This window comes from Propithecus coquereli, unplaced genomic scaffold (assembly GCF_000956105.1).
Source record: "Propithecus coquereli isolate 6110/MARCELLA unplaced genomic scaffold, Pcoq_1.0 Scaffold192, whole genome shotgun sequence".
Classification (NCBI taxonomy): domain Eukaryota; kingdom Metazoa; phylum Chordata; class Mammalia; order Primates; family Indriidae; genus Propithecus; species Propithecus coquereli.
The window spans coordinates 1668505-1690384 of record NW_012144079.1 but is presented as its reverse complement, the minus strand read 5'-3'; the positions used below and the strand labels follow the sequence as shown (position 1 = coordinate 1690384).

General features: G+C 37.7%; 1 protein-coding gene across 1 annotated transcript in view; it reads left to right on the top strand.

Annotated features, from left to right (window-relative positions):
* Window positions 1-13474: 13474 nt before the first annotated feature.
* Window positions 13475-21880, top strand: part of LOC105809223 (chromosome unknown open reading frame, human C21orf91) — a 26258-nt gene continuing 17852 nt past the window's right edge. The window contains exons 1-2 of the mRNA XM_012642977.1: window positions 13475-13552; window positions 14489-14622. Coding sequence (XP_012498431.1) covers window positions 14496-14622 — 127 coding nt within the window. The 5' untranslated portion in view covers window positions 13475-13552; window positions 14489-14495. The remainder of the gene's footprint in view (window positions 13553-14488; window positions 14623-21880) is intronic.

Sequence of the window (21880 nt, the reverse complement as noted above, 5' to 3'; positions counted from 1 at the left end):
AGGTTGGAAAATATTTTTGTTAGCTATTAAGTATAACCCACTTCATTTTCTCAAGGACCAGAGAAAATATGTCAGTTGATCAGTAACGAAGACCTGCTAAACCTCTGACCTAGTCCTAATAGTATGAAAAGGACTACATAACTGTGGGTAAAGCGTTAACAAAATCTTTGTTTGTCCTTTATGAACAAACTTGACCTTGGGTTAACTTTATAGCACTGTTTCCCTGGAGATCTGAAAAGGGTAGGATGGAAATATTTCTACTAGGCAACATTTCTTATGATTTAAAAAAAATGACAAATTGCATCTGACAGGAGAGAAACTCTATATGAACCATAAATACCTAGTGGAAAACCATAGCTTTGGGCTCCTGGAATGTGATGACTCTTATAGCTGTGTAGCTCACTGCGGGGACTCTAGAATTGATGCCACAAACATTGTTATAAGAGATACAGGTTCCTATTTGAGACATGAGGCTTCTAAGCCAAGATGGTATACATGTATCTGTCTCATCTCCTTGCACCTGAACTGTTAACTTGAAAGCCAGAGATTTACCTCTTGATAGGTGTGAGGACTTCTGCAAGAAGTCTTACTAAAGAAAAATATTTCATGCTGCCATTCTGGCAAGCTGCATTTCCCACCTTATATCCCTCAAATTGAATCTAATGCCAAGTGTGCCTTATGGAAGTCTTGTGAGATGAAATTTTTAGAGACTCCTTGTGGGCACTGCAATAACTCAGTGCACAATACAGGATACCTAATACAGAATGGTGGTGAATAAATGCCTTTTATGATTGATGGGAAATTCACTGCTCTCAGAGTCATGTTCATCTCTGTCATCATGGGTAAGTCACTCTTCAATGCCACGATATAAAGTGGAGATGGCATCTGCTCTTGGACAATAGTAGGAATGTCATGAACATAAAGTAGTACATGAAATGCTTGTGATGTCCTCAGAAGAAAGTGAGAAAGAAAAATAGCTCATAGCACTCTATCTATGTGAGGTAGGCAAAACTTATCAGGCCCAGAGAGACATGAGGATGACTCCTCAGTCATGCCCCCTGCACCCAGGCCCAGGGGCAATTATTTAAAGACATTTTGTTCTTTATTTCCCTATAGTTTCCAGACTAGCTGATAAATTACCTAAATGTTATCATAGGTTACAAAATGTGGCCCTCACCCATTATCTTCATATTCCTGGAATCTGTGAAACAAAGAACAATGTAAAGTCCATCAACAGCTCATGTTATTTTAATAAACCAATGTAAGAACTTCTTTTTTCCTTTAAAAACCCACTTGGAACTGCTACTAATCAAAGCACATATTCAGAGCAACTTGAATCTCTGTCTCCCGGGTTGCAGTACTCAAATTCAGCCCAAATAAACTCTCTATTGATATTAATTTTGCCTCAGGTTCTTTCTTTAGATCAACAAAAGACATTATAAAAATCAAAAATATGTTTTGGTACAGGCAGGGCTGTATTTATTTCCTCCAACATTTTTGATAATTTTTTTTTCTCACAGATATATAAGTGATTCCTTTTCCAAAAATAATAGGTTTACATATATTAAAAGTGACAATTATTTTTTCTCCTCTGCATCTAGTTAACTATACCAAGCCATCACATATCACAAATCAAAAGCAAAGAAATGAAACTCTCAAATACCTTTAGAGAACTTGGGAGCCATATAGTAGATGGGCACAAAGACAAGAAATCCCCAAACCATTCTAGAACAGAACGAAAAAAATTAGGGATACTTAGACTTGAAGACACCTGACATAAACTTTAAATACACACAGCAAACTAAGAGTAGTTTCTGAACAGTTTCCATGGGCATAGAATCTACTTGTTACACCTGTCAGAAGTCAGTGCACTACCCAGAGTCACTACCTTATCTTGGTAGATAAACTTTCTCTCTAGGTACACTTTTAGCCTAACATGAAAAGTAGTTTAGTGAACCTAACATTACGAGACACTTTAAAAGAATTAAGACTTATCCCAAGCACACGTTTGTCACTTGAACTTAAATTATCAAAAAAAGAGCTGAGTATATGCAACTTCCCTTACTGAGTTTAGATATAAAGCCTACATGCTCATTTGGCAGCTAACATTACCATTTGCAGATATTGAACAACTTTGCAAAGTAAATGCCTCGATATATCAATGACTAGATAGCTAGTTTGAGATGATAAAGATGCAGGGCTTTTCTTTAAGACCTAAAAATCCCTATCGTTTTCCAGACAATGACACTGAAATATTTAACAATATGCTATTCTAATTCATTTTCCAAGCATGTATGCAAAATTCACCAAGAGCCTGCAGCAGCATACTTAAGCAGCCACAATTTGATTCACGCATTCTAAACACAGTCAATTCTATTCTTTTGGGTATTTAAGAAGCTATGCATGGACATGGAGAAGAAAGAGGCAAACTATCCTACCTGCTTCCTTAACCCCACAATCTTCTCTACATGTGACTTATGTCTGAATAGATACAAACTAAATAATATGGTTACAATTGCCTACATCGGTGCCATTCCTTCTGTGGCACCAGGAGAGAGCCTCTCTCAAATGGCAAATGAGAATAAAATCCACATAGACCCCCTGCAAACATGACAGGATAGACTGCCTCTAACCATCTCAGTATCCCTAGAAGACTAACTAGTTATACTAGTTCTGTTAGGTAGACACTGTGGGTGGCCTCTGGCTCTCCTGGGGATGAGGGACAAGTATCCCACTTCAGATAACCACAGCAGGAGGGAGGAGTAATGTATGGCTCATCAGAACTCAGCATGCTAACTTCGAAAGCAGCAGGGGATTCCCAGAAAGCCAAGCAGCACAGGTGCAGTAGAGTCTGGAAGATGACCAAAAGTAATCTTCAGCCAATTATCATGTCGTCAGCATAAATCTGCATTATGGTTTTGCCTCCCCTCCTCCCAGTGGGCTTTCAGATAGGCTCACAGGAAATTCACATGCGCAGTAAGACTCAGGTTATATAACTAACAGTTGTCCATCGAGGTGATGCATGAGCCCCATCTGCCAAGGAGGGTAAAACCCAGACAATATAAAATGAAACTCTAGTTAATAGTCAGGCCTCCTGTAGCAACAGGGGCCTGTTCACTGTCTTGTGGGGAATGTATCTTGCTTTTGCTCAATAAACTCTGCCTCTTGCTTGCTTTGCTATCAGTGTGTCTTGTCTTTCTTTGGCAAGAGCACACCAAGAACGGAGAACAGACTGCAACCTTACAGTTCTACTAATTATACTGAATTTGAATGCTAGTAAGCACTTGCTCTGTGATAACAGTGTGCTAGATAGATAATTTATAATGATTTGTTTGTTCCCCTATTGTCAGTTCCTTGAGGCCATGCACAAACTGTATCTTATTAATCTTTTCACCTCTAGGTTTTACATAGAACCTGGTATAAATTTATTCAATAAATAAATGAATGGACAAATGGATGAATGAATGGCAATATGGTAGCAAATTAGTCTCAACAGTTACTGAATATACTATTACTGTATCGGTTAAGATGTTTTCAGCTGCAGCCAACAAATGACAGACTAGCAGACCAAAATGGATTAAATAAAGTAAACACTGATTATCTAATTTAAATACGAAGTGATTCCAAGGTTGGTACAGTGATTTAATTATGTTATATGACTCAGGATTCTTTCTGTCTTTCCACTCTTCTAATCTCAGTATGTCAGCAACGTCTGCCTTCATAATCACAAGACGGCTGCTGAAGCTCCATCATCATTTCATTACAAAAATAAAAAATACCCAAAGCAGAAAGGAAGTGAACAGAAAAAAAATTTTTTTTTTTTCTTTCCAGAGGTCCTCCATGCTACCATACTTTTGCTTACCTCTCACAGGTGAAGACTACTTTGCTTTTCCATTTTAGACTGGTCACCAACAAAGAAGAATGGAATTTCCATAACCGGCATAGAATAGCTCTCCACGGCTAGAGAACAGAGATGGATCCGTCCCGCACTACTACATCAAATGAACAAAGTAAGAATTCTATTTATGTGGAAGAGGAAGGAATGGCTGTAACCTGCAATATTTGCACAGCTAACTTACAGCATGATATATACCAGATCCTAAAAAGTCAGCACACTCTCAAATCTTTCATTCATTCAACATACATTTGTTGAGCACCTACCATGACGCAGGTCTCTGTCCCTGGGAGACATCAGAGAATAAAATATATATAACTTCCAAACCTAATGGAATTTATATTCCAGAGGGGAGAATACAGACAATAAACAATTGGTATAATAAATAGTAAGATATATTTATCAAATGTATATGAAAGTGATAAAGGATATTAAAAAAAAAAAAAAGATCAGGGTAAGGTGGGAACAGGTGGAAGTTTTAAATAAGATGATCTGAAAAGACCTCCTAAAAAAGTGACAATGACCTAAAGGAGAAAAGGCCAAAGACTAACACTCCCCCTTCATCTGAAAAGCTGACTAATTCCAAATGGCAAAAGGTCAGACTATTGCCTTCTCAGCAAAGCCTAATTATTCAGATGGCCTCAGGATAGCCAACATTAAAGTGAAAGAGTATGTCAGAGGAAGAGCAAGAAAGCAAAAACTGAAGTACTGTGTAGACAGAGTACATTCAGAAAAATTTCTGGTTGTGTTTACAGGCACTTTAACAGCAAATAAGCTAGAAGCTTACTAAGATAGAGGAAATTACATTGCTAAAGAATCTATTGACCTAAGAATCATATAACCAAGTGATTCTATTGGCCTGAAAACTGAACTGTAAAATATATGTAGCCCTCCAAAGGGAACGAATTCCCCAAATCCCCTTCAGATGTGAACAAGAATAATAATAGACAAGGAAGTTCCTTCCAGAAAAGAGAAACAGGGTCTAATCAAGGAAGTTTCTCCACTGACAGGACAAAGGTCTTTGAAATTCCATCAGTGGTTTGGACCAGTGACTGCTGTGTTTCTCATTCTTCCCTTTTCTGAATAGAAGTTTTAATTACAATTATCCTGTCCCTGATCCACCATTTATTCTTGTGGTGGGAAGGGGTAACATAAAGAGAGGAAGGTATCTTACCTTCAGTTTATATGTCGCCAGACAACAAAGAGCTACACCTGGATGTGAGTGAGAGGACTGAACATCACCCAGGGATCATGGACATTGAGCTGGACACAGCAACTTAATGGAACTTTCAGTTGTCTCTCTTGGGGAAGGGATGAATGTGGCTTGCTTGGTGAGAGGATATGTGTGAGAAGAAGTATACACACACAAACTTGGTAGCCAGAATTGCAGGCTGTGGGAAAAATAGCCAGTAATCTAACAGAAATCATCCACCCCTTATTCCTGGGCACATAATTAGGCTACATTTCCCAATCTCTCTTGCAGACTGATGTAACCATGTGACTAAATCTCAGCAATGAAATGAGAGTAGATGTGATGTGTGCCTACCTCTTCAGGACTTGGGACTTTAAGAGAGGCGTGCCACCTCCACGCTATTCTTCTTTCCACTGGCTGAAATCTGGATACAATCTTGAGCTCACACCCGATGACGTGGTCCTAGAGAATGGACAAAACAAAATGGAAGAAACCTGGGTCTTTGAATCACCATGTGGAGGAGAGCTACTGCCAACCTGGAGTAACCACCCCCTGTTATTACATGAGGGAGAAATCGTCATCTTGTTCATTAAGTCACTGATTTTCTAAGTCAGTGTTTGCAACAACTTATTCTACTCTAACACGGAAATTTAACTAATGCAGAAATTATCTTCTATAAAGAATATAATTTTAGCTATTTTCTTTCGAAATAGCTAAAGTGTTTTCAGTTTGGAAACCCACATTTTCCAGTTATTTTGGAGAAAAAAAAACTATGGTGGAACCTCTCACTTCTTACAGACTATAGATAATGGATTATTAATATATTTAACATGTAAGATTTAGCAAAATAATGAAAAAAAGCAGGAAATAAAAATGTTATTTGCTGATGTGGTACCTAAGACACCTTCACAGTGCTACAGGAATTGAAATGCAAATATATTTCACTGCCATTAAAAACTCCATTCCAAATGCAATTGTTTAAGGCTTTTCTCTTGTACTAGGTGGTAAATTTCTTAAGAGGAGGGACTCTGTTTTGCTCTCAACTGTGAAAATAATATCTGGCACAGTATCTCACATATAATATGCATTTAATAAATATTTGTCGAACGAATAAAATTAACGATTGAATGAAGGATTTACATTTTAATTGGTTTTAACTTTTGTAGAAAAGTAATATATTTAATAGAAATTCAAAAAGCAAGAAAACCAAAAAAGTTGTGTTCCTTCTCATGTATCTTTGATGCTATCATCTCTCAATAAGAAACCTTTCTGAATTACAACGAAATTTTAAATTTTAGATCTAACTCCATGGGCACACAGTTAACTCAGAAATATGTCTGGATTTTAATTTCAAGCTTGAGTATTCCACACCCAGACATCTGATATTTATACAATAAAATATAAAAATAAACTTCTGGTAAAATATTTTGAAATAGACTTTTCTAACTTCAGACATCAATCCTACCCTTTTATCACCTTGATTTTAACGGTGGAAATGTGCACATTACTAAAGACTGGATTTGGCTCACAGTAGAAAAAAAAATCAATAGCTTGGTAGTTAACTCCTAATCTTCTCCCAGAAATGCCAACACAAAATTTATCCACAGACTGGAAATAGGTTTGGTTTGTTCTGCTTGCACAACAAGACAATGGATCAGCAGATAGCTTACCCATAATGTCAGCATTACTAAAACTATAGGTTATAAATCTCTTTAATGCAAATATTTGTATCCCAGACTTTCAAAGGGATGCTTGTCTAAGCTTAAGAGGAGCCATAATTTTAAGAGCAATATTTTCTTTAGTGTTAAAGATTCCAAAAGAGAAGCCCTAGACTCTGTGTGTAGAATCTTGTAAGGATTAGACTTTTAGAAAACTGAAATAAGCCTGCCACACTGTTCAATTTCAAGTGGAAATCAAAAAGAATTTTAAAACAAATTGTAAAATGTGTTTTAAAATTTTGAAAATAGTTACTGCTTTCTTCCTTATTAAAAATGAGCAATAGTTTAAATAGGTATTTAAACCTCAAATATATTATTTAAGCAGCATTGAATCTAAGATTGAAAATTTAATCTTCAGAGTTTATTAATAAATTTTAATTTTTAATATGATTCATTCACTCACACATTCATTCAAGAAATATTTATTGAGCATTGTAGCAGAGATTGCTTGTTTTGTATTCCAATATCCATCCTCCCTCTTTTAGAAGCCCTGACTTTCAGCTGGCCACATGGACACCTAGAATAAAGATGCGATCTTCACGTCTCCCTTTGAGTTAGGCCCTTACCACCTCAATGGTGGGGGTAACCAGAAATGTTATGTGGCAGCTTCTGAGCAATATTCTTAAAAGGTAGCTGGTATATATTCTTTACCCTATCTTCCCACCTTCTTCCACTCTATTTAGGATGTGGTTCTAATGAAAGAACCTACCATTTGCACAAAGATGAGATCCATATCCTAGGGATGGCAGAGCAGAAAGCTAGAAGCAACACGTATGCCTGAGGACTTTGTGAATTAGAGGTACCACCCTTGCCCTGGAATGCCCACCTCTAGACTTAAACACAAGAGAAAAATAAAGTCCTATCTTTTTAAACTCACCATTATTTGGGGTTTTCATATTACTTGTGATGAAACCTAATCCTAATGGATTCAAGCACAAATTGTAAGATATAATAAGTATTGAAATAAATACAGGATGAGTAAGGTAGAATTTCTGCACACAACCAGCTTAAAATTTAATAGTGAATACTAATGTATAAAGAGCACTAGAGAAGATTATCATAGATAGTTTTTTCCTGTTTATGTTTCAAACCAACTCACCTCCTCTGGTAACAACCATCCTTTTCCTTTGGGGGAACTTCTTCCATATCATGATATCCAGGTTTAATTCCCATACCTCCATTCCTGAGCCAACTTGAGATATTTGGGGCTGGGGGAAAGGTGGAAATAATAACAGCCTGGCCAATTAAAGTACTTAGCCATTGTAATTGATTCACAGACGAGCATATGAATTAAACTTGGCCGTTCCGAATCCCACTGTATTAATCAACTATCACTGAAATATGTTACATAATAAAGCAACCCACGACTCAGTGCTTTAACAATAAACATCTATCATGGGTCTACAGGTCAGCTGGGTCTACCTACCTTTACGCTGCAAATTGGTCTGTGGTTTGCTCCACATGTCTCTCATCCTTCTTGGACCAGCAAATACCTGGGTGAACTTCTTGTGACATATGAAGGGGGCAAAGGAGCCAAGCGAAGCCACACAGTTAAGGCCTCTGCTCATTGCCATGTTCATTAATATCCCATTGAGATGGAGAAATACATTCTTCCCACTATAGTGAACTGTAAGGTCATATGACAGAAGGACTAAAGAAGTAGAAATAATAATGCAATCGATTATGCACACATCTTGAGTTTCTAGTACCATTTGGGTCATGGTACCAGAAGGCTTTCGGCCTGGGGCTACACGTGCCAATCTTTCTGGCTAAATGGAAAAAGCACATCTCCAATAGGAGAGAATGAAATAGCATATGAAGAGAAATGAAGAGGTGAGAGATGAATGGATGGATATACTGAATATACTAAATCCCTTACTTTAAAAATGGGACCATGTTAGAAAAAAATACCAATAGTAGTGGCATGAGCAAAAGTTGCGGGAATTCAGGAAAGTAGAAAGATTAGAGAAATTTTGTAGCAGATATTCATTTGAATTGGACTTTAAATGATGAGTGAGAATGATTTTTACCATCACAGATACAGAAAACAAAATTATGTGATCTTTCTAGTAGACATGGTTGGTTTATCTACCTAGTCTCTTTTCCTTGCTCTCTATTATGGAGGCTGAAAAACTAAATACTCACTTTTACAGAACCATTACATTAAAGGTCATGTAACAGTTCCGGTGATGAGATATAAGCATAAATCTGCTAGAGTCTCTCAGAAAAGTTTTCATTTCCCAGTAAAAGTGAAAGCTGTAACTTCCCCTTCCCCTTATCCCCATATCTTCCATCCCTGACTTCCTCCCTGGAAGAAAATATGTTGCCTCTCAAGAGTTGCAGAGCCACTCTTGAGAGGAAAACCAGGAGAGCAACAGAGAGGGTAGTCTTGACAACAATAACAACTGCTAGCAGTTGGTTCTACTGATTTTGTTCTGTGAAACAAATAAACCCATATTTGATTCAGACACTGTTAATTAAGTTTTCTTTTACTTACATCTGAAAGAATTCCTAACTGACTTAAGCCTAAAGTCAAAGTAGTATCTATTTTAGATCAAGAACTAATTGTACAACTAATCTTTGTATATCACCTTACAGTTTACAACACATTTGTGCACACTTCACTGAGTTACTAGACTAGAAAGAAATGCAGTTGAAGATAAAATCCTTGACTATTCAAGTATATAATTGTTTTGTTTTGTCAAGTAAGGCAGTAAACTAGAAAGCCCATTGTACCTGTTTACATTCTAAATACAGTCATGCATCACTTAACAGGCATAGTTCTGAGAAATGGATCATTAGGAAATTTCATCACTATGTGAACATCATAGAATGTGCTTACATAAACCTAGATGGTATAGCCTACTACATACCTAGGCTATATGGTATAACCTGTTGCTTCTAGGCTACAAACCTATACAGCATGTTACTATACTGAATACTGCAGGCAACTGTAATACAGTGGTAAATATTTGTGAATCTAAACATATCTAGACATAGAAAAGGTACAGTAAAAATATGATATAAAAGATTTTTTTTAAGATGCTACACCTGGATAAGGCACTTATTATGAATGGAGCTTGCAGGACTGGAAGTTGCTCTGGGTGATTCCGTGAGTGAGTGGTGAGTGAATGAAAGGCTAGGACATTACTATATGCTACTGTAGACTTTATAAACACTATACACTAAATTTACATAAAATTTTCTTTCTCCAATAATAAATTAAACTTAGCTTACTGTAATTTTTAATTTATAAACTTTTTAAATTTTTTACTCTTTTGTAATAACATTTAGCTTAAAACACACATTGTACAGCTGTACAAAAATATTTTCTCTTTATATCCTTATTCTATAAGCTTTTTTCTATTTTTAAAATTTATTGTTGTTAACTTTTTATATTTTTTTTAAAACAAAGATGCAAACACACACATTAGCCTAAGCCTACACGGGGTCAGGATCATCAATATCATTGTCTTCCACCTCCACATCTTGTCCCACTGGAAGGTTTTCAGGGACAATAACACGCATGGAGTTGTCATCTCCTATGATAACAATGCCTTCTTCTGGAATATTTCCTGAAGGACCTACTTGAGATTGTTTTACAGTTAACCTTTTTTTATAAGTAGAAGGAGTATGCTCTTAAATAACAATAAAAACTATAGTATAGTAAATACATAAACTAGTAACATTTATTATCATTATCAAGTATTATGAACTGTACATAATTGTATGTGCTATACTTTTATGTGATAGGTAACACAGTAGGTTAGTTTATACCAGCATCACCACCAACATGTGAGTAATGCATTGCACCACAACACTATGATTGCTACAAGATCACCAGGCAATAGGAATTTTTCAGCTTCTTCATAATCTTATGCAACCACTGTCCTATATGCAGTACATCATTGACCGAAACATCATTATACAGCACATGACTGTAGGTGCATGTATTACTGTTACAAGTGTTAAAATCAAGATCATAAGACTGACAGAATGGACTCCTTGTAGAAATAAGATACCAGTTATACCAATTATAAACAAGACCTAAGGCCATGTCAGGCAAGGGTTAAGTCATGCATCCCTACATTTAAAGAATAAACTATGTTCTAACTAACACAGAGGTTATTTTTTCTTTTTCTCTAGCAGCTAAACAACACTGGCCTCAAGATGAGCAATATTAAAACAACTGCAACTCACCAGCCACCAGACGCTAACTGACTCACCTCCCTGTTCCATAAGTCATAACTGCATCTTTCATCAGACAACAGACTGATTTCAGTAACTTTCTCCTGATCCTGATAAGAGACCACCAACCATGAACTGGTTCTGGCCAGTGCACTGTGCACTGAGTGGTTCTGTGTCCCTGCTTTACCTTTTGATATACAGGGCCTAATTATAATACATTTAAATATTAGGTCTGCAAAGTGAACATGGAGTATATATAACATGCGTGTTTACTTATTGCACCTGTATGTGCACCTTCATGAATATTCATAACTCTTTCTATAACCTCTTGAATATGTATATTTAGCCAACTCATTCAGCATAAATTCCTGTCTCACTCTTTCCTCCTTCAAAGTGCCTGCTTCCAGTCTCTGCTGAAGGATAGGCTTCCGAGCCTGTCAGGATGGCCAGACCACAAGTTGTAACCCTTTATAAGAAATAAAGTTCTCCTTTCCAAATTTATGAACTCTTATCTTTTTAGTCAACTCAAGCAAGGCACAAAGAAAATCAATTGTGAAAAATGGACTGAAAAAATTAGATAAAGGATCCACCAATGTAATAATAAAGGATTCCAGCCAGGATTGGAGTGAGTAGTACCAGAAGAGACTGTGATAAATTAAAAACAGATCCACTAATCCAGCAATCCAAGAATAAATGAATAGACATATATATACAATATAGCTAACTGGAATATATAAAATATAGCTAATAGAGTAGAAAAAGGAAACAAAATACTAAAAAGAAAAAAAAAACTAATCTAAAGAAGGCATAAAAAGAGGGGAAAGGAACAGGAACATATATGACAAATAAAAATAAACAGCAAGAAAGTAGCCTTAAATCCAGTCATATCAGTAAATACATTAAATATAAATGGATTCTATATCTTGATTGGGGTGGTAGTTACACAAGTGTATACATTTGTCAAAACTCACCAAATTGTGGTTTTAAAGTGGGAAAATTTTATTTCTGTAAATTATACCTTGGTTTAAAAAAATGGGAGGAGAGTTTTAAGGAACATAAGCAAACAGCGTAAAATGCCTCAGAAAGGGAGATAACTGATCATTGAAAAGAACTTGTTTCAATACAAAAAAATTGTTAGTGATTTTAGGAAACTTTTATTGAATCACATTAAAAGAATCACTTTATTTTGAAAAGATCAGTAGAATCCATCTTTTTAGTCATATTTACCTAGAATGAGAAATTCAAATAGAAAAAGCATAGACTTTTCTATTTCAATTACTGCATTTCAAATTTTAATGTGCATAGGAATCATCTGGGGGACTTGTTAAACTGCAGGTACTGATTTAGGGAATCTTGGATGGGACCTGAGAGAGCCTACATTTCTAACAGGACACCATGTGATGTCAATGATGCTGGTTCATCCACTACTCTTTAAGTAGCAAGGGTACAGATTACTTTTCTGAGGCATTGGATGACTTATAGGAAGTGCCAATTTGATTCCGAAGTTTTAAAATCTATGGAATCATTCCTACCATCAGTTCAAGGATACTCACTTGTAGGCTGACAACCCAGGCCCCTTTCTATCAGTGAATGTAACCAGAACAGGTGCTTATGATGCTGTGGAAAATAATAATGATCTTCCTGTCAGCAGCCTGGGGTTCAAGTCCCAGCCTCTGTTTCTAACCAACTGCGATAACCTGGGCCATTTACACCTAGGATGCAAAATGAGAGAACAGTTCCCGTTTCTCTTCTCTAGATTATTGTGAGGATTACAATAGAAAATGTAAGTGAAACTATTGCATGAGCCCTAACCTAAAAAAAAAAAAAGTCAAGCAGAGACTTTGAGAAAGGGGTGGAACCTAAAAATGAAAGGTAGGGATCCGGGATTATCCCCGTGGGTGTGCAAGGAATGTACCATATTGTGGGGGAAGGGCGCCCTATTTTAAAAATAATCTATTAAAAAGCTTCTTATTTAAAATCACGCCTATATCATGACACGTGAAATATGAACTTTTCCTTCATCATATACTTCAACTGGCACCGAACTAAAAGTTCAGTGATAGTGTTTTGCTTCAGTCTCCTGATTTCAGACAAAGTCCTACCCACGCATCTGTGTCCCTTTCTCCCATCCACCCGTCACTTTCCTGCCCCCGCCCCCCTGCGGCCCCCGCCTCGGGGCAGTAGTTTGCACTACGCTGAAGGGGAGGTGGTGACGGACTCATCTATCTGCGCACCTCGAGGAGGGGGGTATGAAGAGCCACGGTTCAGAGAATGGTAAGAAACTCCGGCCAAGAGACAACAAATCACAGGAAGCAAGTCGCGGTTGCGCCGTCGGTGCAGACCGGCAGGAGCGGGGCACGCAGCTGCCCTGGGAGCGCGCAGCTTTGCTCCCGGCCGCGCCACGGTCCCCGCAGCCTTCGCGGGATGGCGCCGGCGGGAGAGGGCGGGGCCAGGCGCGCGGCGGTCGCCTCCGCTGCAGCCGCCTCCGCTGCGGCCGGAAACAATAGTGGAGGAGCCGGAGCCGCGAGGAACGGCGGTGGCGGCCTGCGGAGCTGGACGGTAAAGACCACGCACCCCTGCTCTTGCCCTACCTGCCCCCCGGCCCTCGGCCCCTAGCCCTGTCCCGCCTCCTTCGAGCTCCGAGCCCCGCGACCCCTCGCGCTCCTGCGCGCCCCGACGGATGGTCGGACGGACGCGGGTCCGCGACAACCTGAGGGGCGGGCGCAAGCCCCCAACGCGGGAGGCCGGGCAGGGACCTGGCTCCCCTAGACGCTGAGGGCTGTCGTGGCCCTCGGACGCTTTTTCCATGTGCGGGAGGAAGCCCGGGACGATGGGACGCGGCGCCCCAGCCGGCCGCGCTCCGGGATCTCGCGGCTCCCCTCGCCCCGGCTTCGGCCCCTTTGGCTGTGTCCGACCCGGACCGGGGAGCCGCGGTTCGGCCTTCAGTGTAGGTACCTCGGACGCGGCCGGGACGCCCTCCCCGGGTGTTCGCGTTTTCCACGTGCATTTTCTGCCGCAGACCTCGGATAGCAAGCCTCGCAACGTCAAGTTAGCGAAACGCATCTAAGGTTCCCACGATGAAGTTAGCAAAGCAGTGTCCCGTGCAGGTCGTTTTTCTTGCATTTAACAGCCTTAAGTAGGGTGACAGAAGCCAGCAGCAGAAAAGGCCTCGCTGCTAAGCTCCGTGTGGCTGATTACTTGAGGTCGGGGGACGGAGGAGGAAGACTAGAATACCCGCGAACAGCTTTCGCTCTGATCCCCTTAACCAAATGAAATATACAGCAAAAAAGACACTTGGGTATAGTGTCGCCTATGGCCTGGCGTTAAGTTTTACTAGCACAATGAAAGTATAATATCGAAGTGCAAGTATGGCGATGCTTGTTTGATTGGAGAAACTGAACAATGTCCTTGTCGTTTCCTAGAAGTTCCCAATATTGTCTGCCGTAGAGGCAAGTTCTTCAAATTGTGTAACTTTCCTTTTCTGTTTCTTAATAGGGGCACTATGAACGAAGAGGAGCAGTTTGTAAACATTGACTTGAACGATGACAACATTTGCAGTGTTTGTAAACTGGGAACAGACAAAGAAACACTCTCCTTCTGCCACATTTGTTTTGAACTAAATATTGAGGGTAAGGACGTAGTATAGTTTTGATTTTATGGCATGACCTGTGCATTACTACTTTCATGCTGAACTGGCTATAAGGTAAAACTAAAATATTTTGAATGGTTGGAAATCGTGCTAAGTGTAAAATACAGAGATCTGTCAAAGATAAGGGTTTCTGAAAATTGCCCAGGAGTTACCAGTTATAAATGTAAGAGAAATCTTTGTTTTTTAAACACCCATAGTACCAGCCCCATTTTTCCTAATATAAAAGTAAAGTGAGTATTGGCTGGTAAACATGTTTTCTGGTCTGAGAGCTTATTAAGTTGTCAGATTTAAACAGACATATGTGTTTTTTATATTGAGAAGTAATATAACAATTTACATTGATGGGTAAATGTAATTTTTTTCCTTTGGGCCTGCCATGCAAGTACTTAAGTGAGGTGAGCCTAAACTCTTTTTCCACCAGTGCTGTCTATCCAGAAAAATGTTTTAACATTTTTAGATAATATCTTTTCAGTAATCACACACACTATTAGTAATTTTTAAAAACTAAAAAGGTTTTTAAAATTTCTTAATAGTGTCTCTAAGATATATGAAGGGAAGTTCTCCAAATATTTTTTTTAAATCTTATTGAAAGTATTCGTTCTATTTGGTGTACAATTACTGTGTCTGTGGACATCAGCAGTTTGCTTCCAAGAAACATGGGATGTTTCCTTAAGCTTAATGTCATCATGTTAAAACTAACACTTAAAAAAAAAAAAAGAAAAAAACTTAATATTCCTGAAAAAAAAAAAAGTTTGCCTGTAATTTGAGTTGTAACATATCAGTAGAGAAACTTTATTAGACCTTTAGATTTAGGACCGTTTCAAAATAGTATTTCCTTTTTCCTGATTATATATTTGAAAATTTTCATGATCTTTATTTTTTCTTTGCTAAGTAGGGGATAGGAAACATTCTTATAGTTTAAAAAATGCATTAAGATTATATACCTTGAAATTCTTCTTAGGACTTGTTATTCAGAAATTTTTGTGGTCACCAAACAGTATGTGATGGAAGATCATGGATTTCATGTGGGTTAGATAGAATAGCTATAACGTTGACTTTAGTAAAAGTAGTAATAATAACTAATTTCAAAAGGATGACTTAGCTGGACAGAGCGGCTGGTGCCTATAGTCCCAGCTGCTCAGGAGGCTGAGGCAGGAGGATCCCCTGAGCCCAGAAGATTGAGTCAGCGTGGGCAACATAGATTATCTTTAAAAAAAATAAAAATAAAATAAAAAGCTCACACCTGTAATCCTAGCACTCTGGGAGGCTGGAGGATGGCTTGAGTTCAGGCGGTCAGGACCAGCCTTAGCAAGAGAGCAAGAGCGAGATCCCGTCTCTACTAAAAATAGAAAGATTAGCTGGGCATCATGGCATGCACCTGTAGTCCCAGATACACAGGAGGCTGAGGCAAGAGGATAGTTTGAGGTTACAGTGAGCTACGATGATGCCACTCCACTGTACCCAGGGTGACAGAGCCAGACTCTGTCTCCAAAAAAAAAAAAGATGACTTAAAAATGTGATTCTTCTGTAGTATTTGAATTGCCATGCTCTTAATCATGCAAGAGTGAAAAATCTAAATTTACATTGTTTGGGGATAGAATTGGCCCTCTATATTCTGATACATTGTAGAATTATAATTTTAGATGGGCAAAGACATTAAAAATTATTCAGTCCAAATCCTATTTTTTGCATTTAAGGAAACTGAGGGCCAGATAGTTGGATTACTCAGGGTTGCTGTAGTGATGATGGAAAGCTGTTGTTATATGCCAGGTGCTGTGCTAAGCAGCTTATGTAGATTATCTTATTTACTTCAAAATAGCTCTGAGATGACAACTATCATTATCCATTTTAAATGTGGTGGAACTGAACCTTAGAGACCCAGGAAATGCACTTTGAAGTCACACAGCTAATAATTGACAGTCCTGGGCTTTGAAGTGTGGCTATCTAGTTCTGGTCTGATCAATTCCATTGATCTATTATCAATAATTATTTTAATTTATAGGGCTGATGTTAAAAACCTTTCGTCCTAAATTCTGATTAGCTATCCTTGCCATTCAGTCAGCCAGCTTTTCCTAACCAGTGCTTCCTGCTAAATCATCGTTAGTAGGATTCATGTTGTGATAGAATTTTTCCACAGAAACTTAAATTTTTATAATTGCTTTTTTAGCCTTTTAAAATATACCTTTTAACTGGTTCTCAATCATTATATAAAAAAATGTACAAAACATTCCTCAGTTACCATCTTTATACACGTTTCAGCTCTGATAATATCTCAATACATAAGCATGACGTTAAGTCCTGTTTTTTTGGAAATAATAGTTGTCTTCAGTTTAAAAGACAAACAATTTGAAATAGAACAATTTCATTTAATACGCTACGTATATTCCAGGTTTTATATATTGAAATGCCAATTTAACCTTTGCGAGAAAAATGAATTAAATAATTTCTTCTTGGTTTATCTGGTGTAAGCGCTCATGAATATACATTTTCACTTTTAGTACAGTGACAAGCTAGTACATTATAATCATTTTAATATCATAAAATTATTGTAGAATTAAAACAGGGAAATGAATACCCTGAATTCCACAAAATTTTACTTTTTATATCAGTATAGAGATCATTAAAAATCAATGGAAAAAAGTGATAATAATCATATACCAGAAAAATAACAAGTTATATTCTTTGTCAGTAAACTTTTAACAGTATCTTTGAAGTTTTTTTTCTTCTACTAAGTTCCCAGCACAATACAAGTCAATAGACTAAAATGTAAGAAGGAATTTTTAAAAATGACATTTAACTTGACTAATTTGGTATAATTTTGGTGGGGGGAGTATGGTAGTATTGCTGTTGCCTGGTTTTTAGCTTACTAATTGCGAAATTTGCTCTAAAGCACTCGTTTCTCCAAGAAGAAGCTTAGTCAAAATAAATTCTCTCAAAGAATAACAACAATTAGGCTAGTTCTGGGTTCACACATTTGTAGTAAACAAAAATAATATTTTTCACATTTTGGGTTGTTGCTTACATCAAATCAACACTGGTCTCCTAATCAACTGGCCTCTTGTTCAAGAGCTATGTGAAGACAGCTAAAATGAAGACAAAAGAAGAAAGAGAAATAACAAAAGACTAATCTTGTTGGACAGATTTTGTATTCTAGGCATGGCTCTAGATTGGCTTTTTCTGTGACTTTACAATAATGAAAAGAAAAGGGGTACCTAAGTTTTATATGCTTCCAAGCCATGGGTGATATACTTCAAGGACCTAAGAAATGTACTTTGGGGGTTCAAATATTTTTAAATATTCATAAGGTTGATTTTTTTTTTCTACTTATAATTCACCATTAGAATAACTTGTCTACCTCCTAGATTAGGAGACAGATGCATGAACTCCCTAATATTTATGGCCTATCCTTGGCCTTAAGATACTATAAACTTTTTCACACATGTTGATGAAATACTCTAATATGCATCATAGTTCATTATGCTAAACTCGCTAATGATTTTTAACGACTAAATCACTACTATTCCCTAAGCTGTCCAGGTGGAGAGGAAGGCAGCCCAAGGTGGTTAGGAACCAGTAATGGGACTCAACTGTAATGTAACAGAGTTGGAAATAAGACTGAAGAGGGGAAAGATCCAAGGCTCCAATACTGTTACTCTATATTATCGGTTTTCATTTTGTACCAAAATACTGTGCAAATAATTCTTAGAGCATTTCTACCTTCCTCTAATAATAGACTGGGCCAATTCCTTATATACAGGTTGAGCATCCTAAATCCAAAATACAAAGTGCTCCAAAATGCAAAGCTTTTTGAATACTAACATGATGTTCAAAGGAAATGCTCATTAGAGCATTTTGGATTTTTGGATTTGAGATGCTCATCCAGTATGTTTAATGCAAATTTTCCAAAATCTGTAATTTGAAACACTTATGGTCCCATTCATTTCGGTTAAGGGATACTTAGCCTACACCAAGCAGTTTTCAGCTTAAGTTGACCTTGCTAGTTGATGAGTAAGCATATATCTGGCTGCTCTCTGTGTAGTCCATCTTGGCCTTCTTCCTCCCCTAATTTGTTTTTTCCAGGAACCTTTCTAGAAGGAGATCTGCAATCAGCTCCTTCCTAATCTCTTCAGCAAGAAAAATCTCTAGGTGATTTTTCTTGGTTAAGGCACAAGTGAACCCAGTGCCTACTTTTAATTGTATTGTTCCTTGATTCTCTGTGTGTTTGATGGTGCACTGTTTACACTGTAAGTAGTCAGGCACCAGTTTGAATCTGTTAAATCCTTGATTTATTTTGTGAGTTAGAACTGTTTATTTACTGCTCAAAGTTTGTCATTCTTCCTCTATGTCCTGCTTCTGACATATGAACATATTTCAACTTAAGTAAATGATCCCACCACATATGATAGGGAAGCTATAAATAGCCAGCTCAATCTGGCATTAGCCTGTTTGTCTTATCCCATAATGGCAAACATCATGTATTAGTTACACTTTTAAGTGTAAAGCCTAATGTGACTTCTGAACTTTAGCTTGGAGATTTTTGATATACTTGTGTGTTAGTCTGCTATAACAATACCTGAGATTGGGTAATTTATAGAGAACAGAAATTTATTTATTACAGTCTTAGAGGCTGGAAGTTCTAGGGGCCCACATCTACTGAGGGCCTTTGTGCTGCATCATCCCATGGCGAAAAGAGAGCGCCAAACTCACTTTTATAACAAAGGTAGTTTGTTATAAAAAGTTATCTCAAGGTAACTCAGCCACTCCATGATAATGACATTAATGCAAACATGAGAGCAGAGCTGTCATGACCTAATCACCTCTTAGGCCCCACCTCCTAACACTGTTGCATTAAGGATTAAGTTTCCAACACATGAACTTTTGGGACACATTCAAACCATAGTGACTTAGAAATAAAGGTTAATTTTTTTTTTTTCCTTAGCTGCCTTTTAATGTCAGTTTAAACAAATTTGAATAATTTTTCAGATGGCTCTGATAATAAAACCTCATTTGGACAGGACTAGGGATGGGTGAGAGGAAAATGGGCTTAATTGGTGATAAGTTTTATTAAATTATAGGATATTTTAAAAGAAATATATTTGAAGCTAGGCTAACAACATCTGGTAAAGACTTGCAATTTAGCTAACAGCCTGTATATGAGGAGCCGTGTTCCTGATTTTTATCCCTGTCCTAATTATGGTGGCCTCTTTTTAGTTACTTCTAGCTTTCTCTCCCTCTTAATTTTGTTATACTTTCTAATTCTAACATTGTTAGACTTTCTCATTCTAAAGTCTAGGGTAAGGTTAAAGTTTAGGTCATATGCAAATTTTGGTTGTAAAGATATATCTGTTAGAAGTTAGGTATAGCTATATGTAACAGGAATTTTAAATATGATGGTGAAATAAAGCCGCTTTTGTTTTTCTATTGTACCTTCCTTAGCACACAGTTTCCATCTTCATAGTCACCTCATAAGCCAAAGTGGCTGCTGGAACTCCAGCTGTTGCTTACTTATTCCAAGACAGAAAGGAAAGGATATCTGACAGAAGGTGGTGCGTGTCAACAGTCTTCTGCACCTAAAAGGAATTTTTCCTTGAAGTTCCACCTAAGTTTCCTGTTCATTTCACTGTCCTTATATTCAAAAGAAGCTGCTTCAAATAAAATCAGCATTTTACACAGAAAGGAACAATGGATAGTGAGTAGGCAACTAGCAAAATGGGCCACAGAGAGGCCATTTTAGTAATTAAAGGTTATACTCCATTGAAGACAAACTATTTGAGCTACAAGGACCAATAAGAAATGCTCTGGTGAATCTTCCAGTCCTGGCATTTGAACTGGAAGGCATCATAGCAAAATAAGGGATTGTATTCTGAGGTTGGGCATGTAACCAGACCTCACATGGATTCATTGCCAGAAAGCTATAAGAATTTTCAAGTTCCTGACCCATCTGAGTACATAACATGTAATGATTAATAGTACTGCTCATAAAGAGGTCCCCAATTTTTTTCATTCTGTTAGAAACTTGTGTGATTAAGCAAGTTAATATATTATAAACTTAGAAAAGCTCCTCTCTACTTCTCCCAGCCTCTGTTCATGATAAATTAACATGGTAATTCTACTGTCAATACCTTAACATGGAAGACTTATTTTCTACAGCTGAACACATCTGCCACTGCTACAGTGATTAAACACATGGACCAGTCTTGAATTTTGACCCTGAATGTGCTAGTTGGGTTTCCTTGGCAAGATACCTAAGTTAGTACTGTCATACCGGTTCCCTAATGTTACCAGTAAGAACAGCTTCATATTTTACTTCTTAATCTTGAAATTACTGTGCCAGAATCTAATTCAAAAGGCTCAACTCCAGGTGTTGCTGTTTGATCCAAGAATATTTGGCAGTATAAGCTAATGGAGCTCAGATTTTTGTTTGCTTTTGATGCACAGAACGCAGCTGCAGAGTAAGTGAAGCATAACAATAATGAGCACAGGTTCCTCATTCTGTGCCATTGAGGTACAAAAGCTCTAGGTCGAGGCACACATTTCAGAGCCACACTGTCCAGATTTGAATCCCATTTACTGTGTGAACTTGGGCAAGTTGCTTATATATGTTATTCTGTCAATGTAGCTAGAGGTGTATGCCGATCTAATGTGTAAATAGGAAATGATTAATATTTACTCCATCCCATATAGTGATTGCAGCTAAAATGCCTGTAGAGATGAATAGGAGGATTGGAAACCTGTACTTTGTGAACTGATTAAGTATAATTGAGCATTTATTATAGCTAACATTTATAGAGCATCTTGATGGGAGCATCAAGACTAAATAAGTAATATATGGTCTCCATTTGTATGTGGTGAAACAAAGGCATTAAAACCAAAGTTGCCCAAAAGTTGCATCAATAGTAAGAGACACAGAGGGCTTCAGATCCAGGTCTCTGATGCCGGTAGCTACTGTGGGAAATGAACATTTCTTTGACCTTTCCCAGGTTTACATTGTAGACCACATCCTCCATTATAGTGGCAACTCATTCATTGGTTTTCCAGTACCTGACTAGTCCTGGTCTCCTTTAATAAGTTTCCTTTTTTGTTTGTTTTTCTAAATAATGTTGGCATGTTCTGTCCTAGACCTTCCATGCTTACTTGCCTTGGTTTTTCATGACCTTGTATATGCTGATAACTAGCAGAGCTCCTCCTCCCCCTTCTCCCCTCAAGCTGCACATTTATATATGTGACTAAATTTAGAC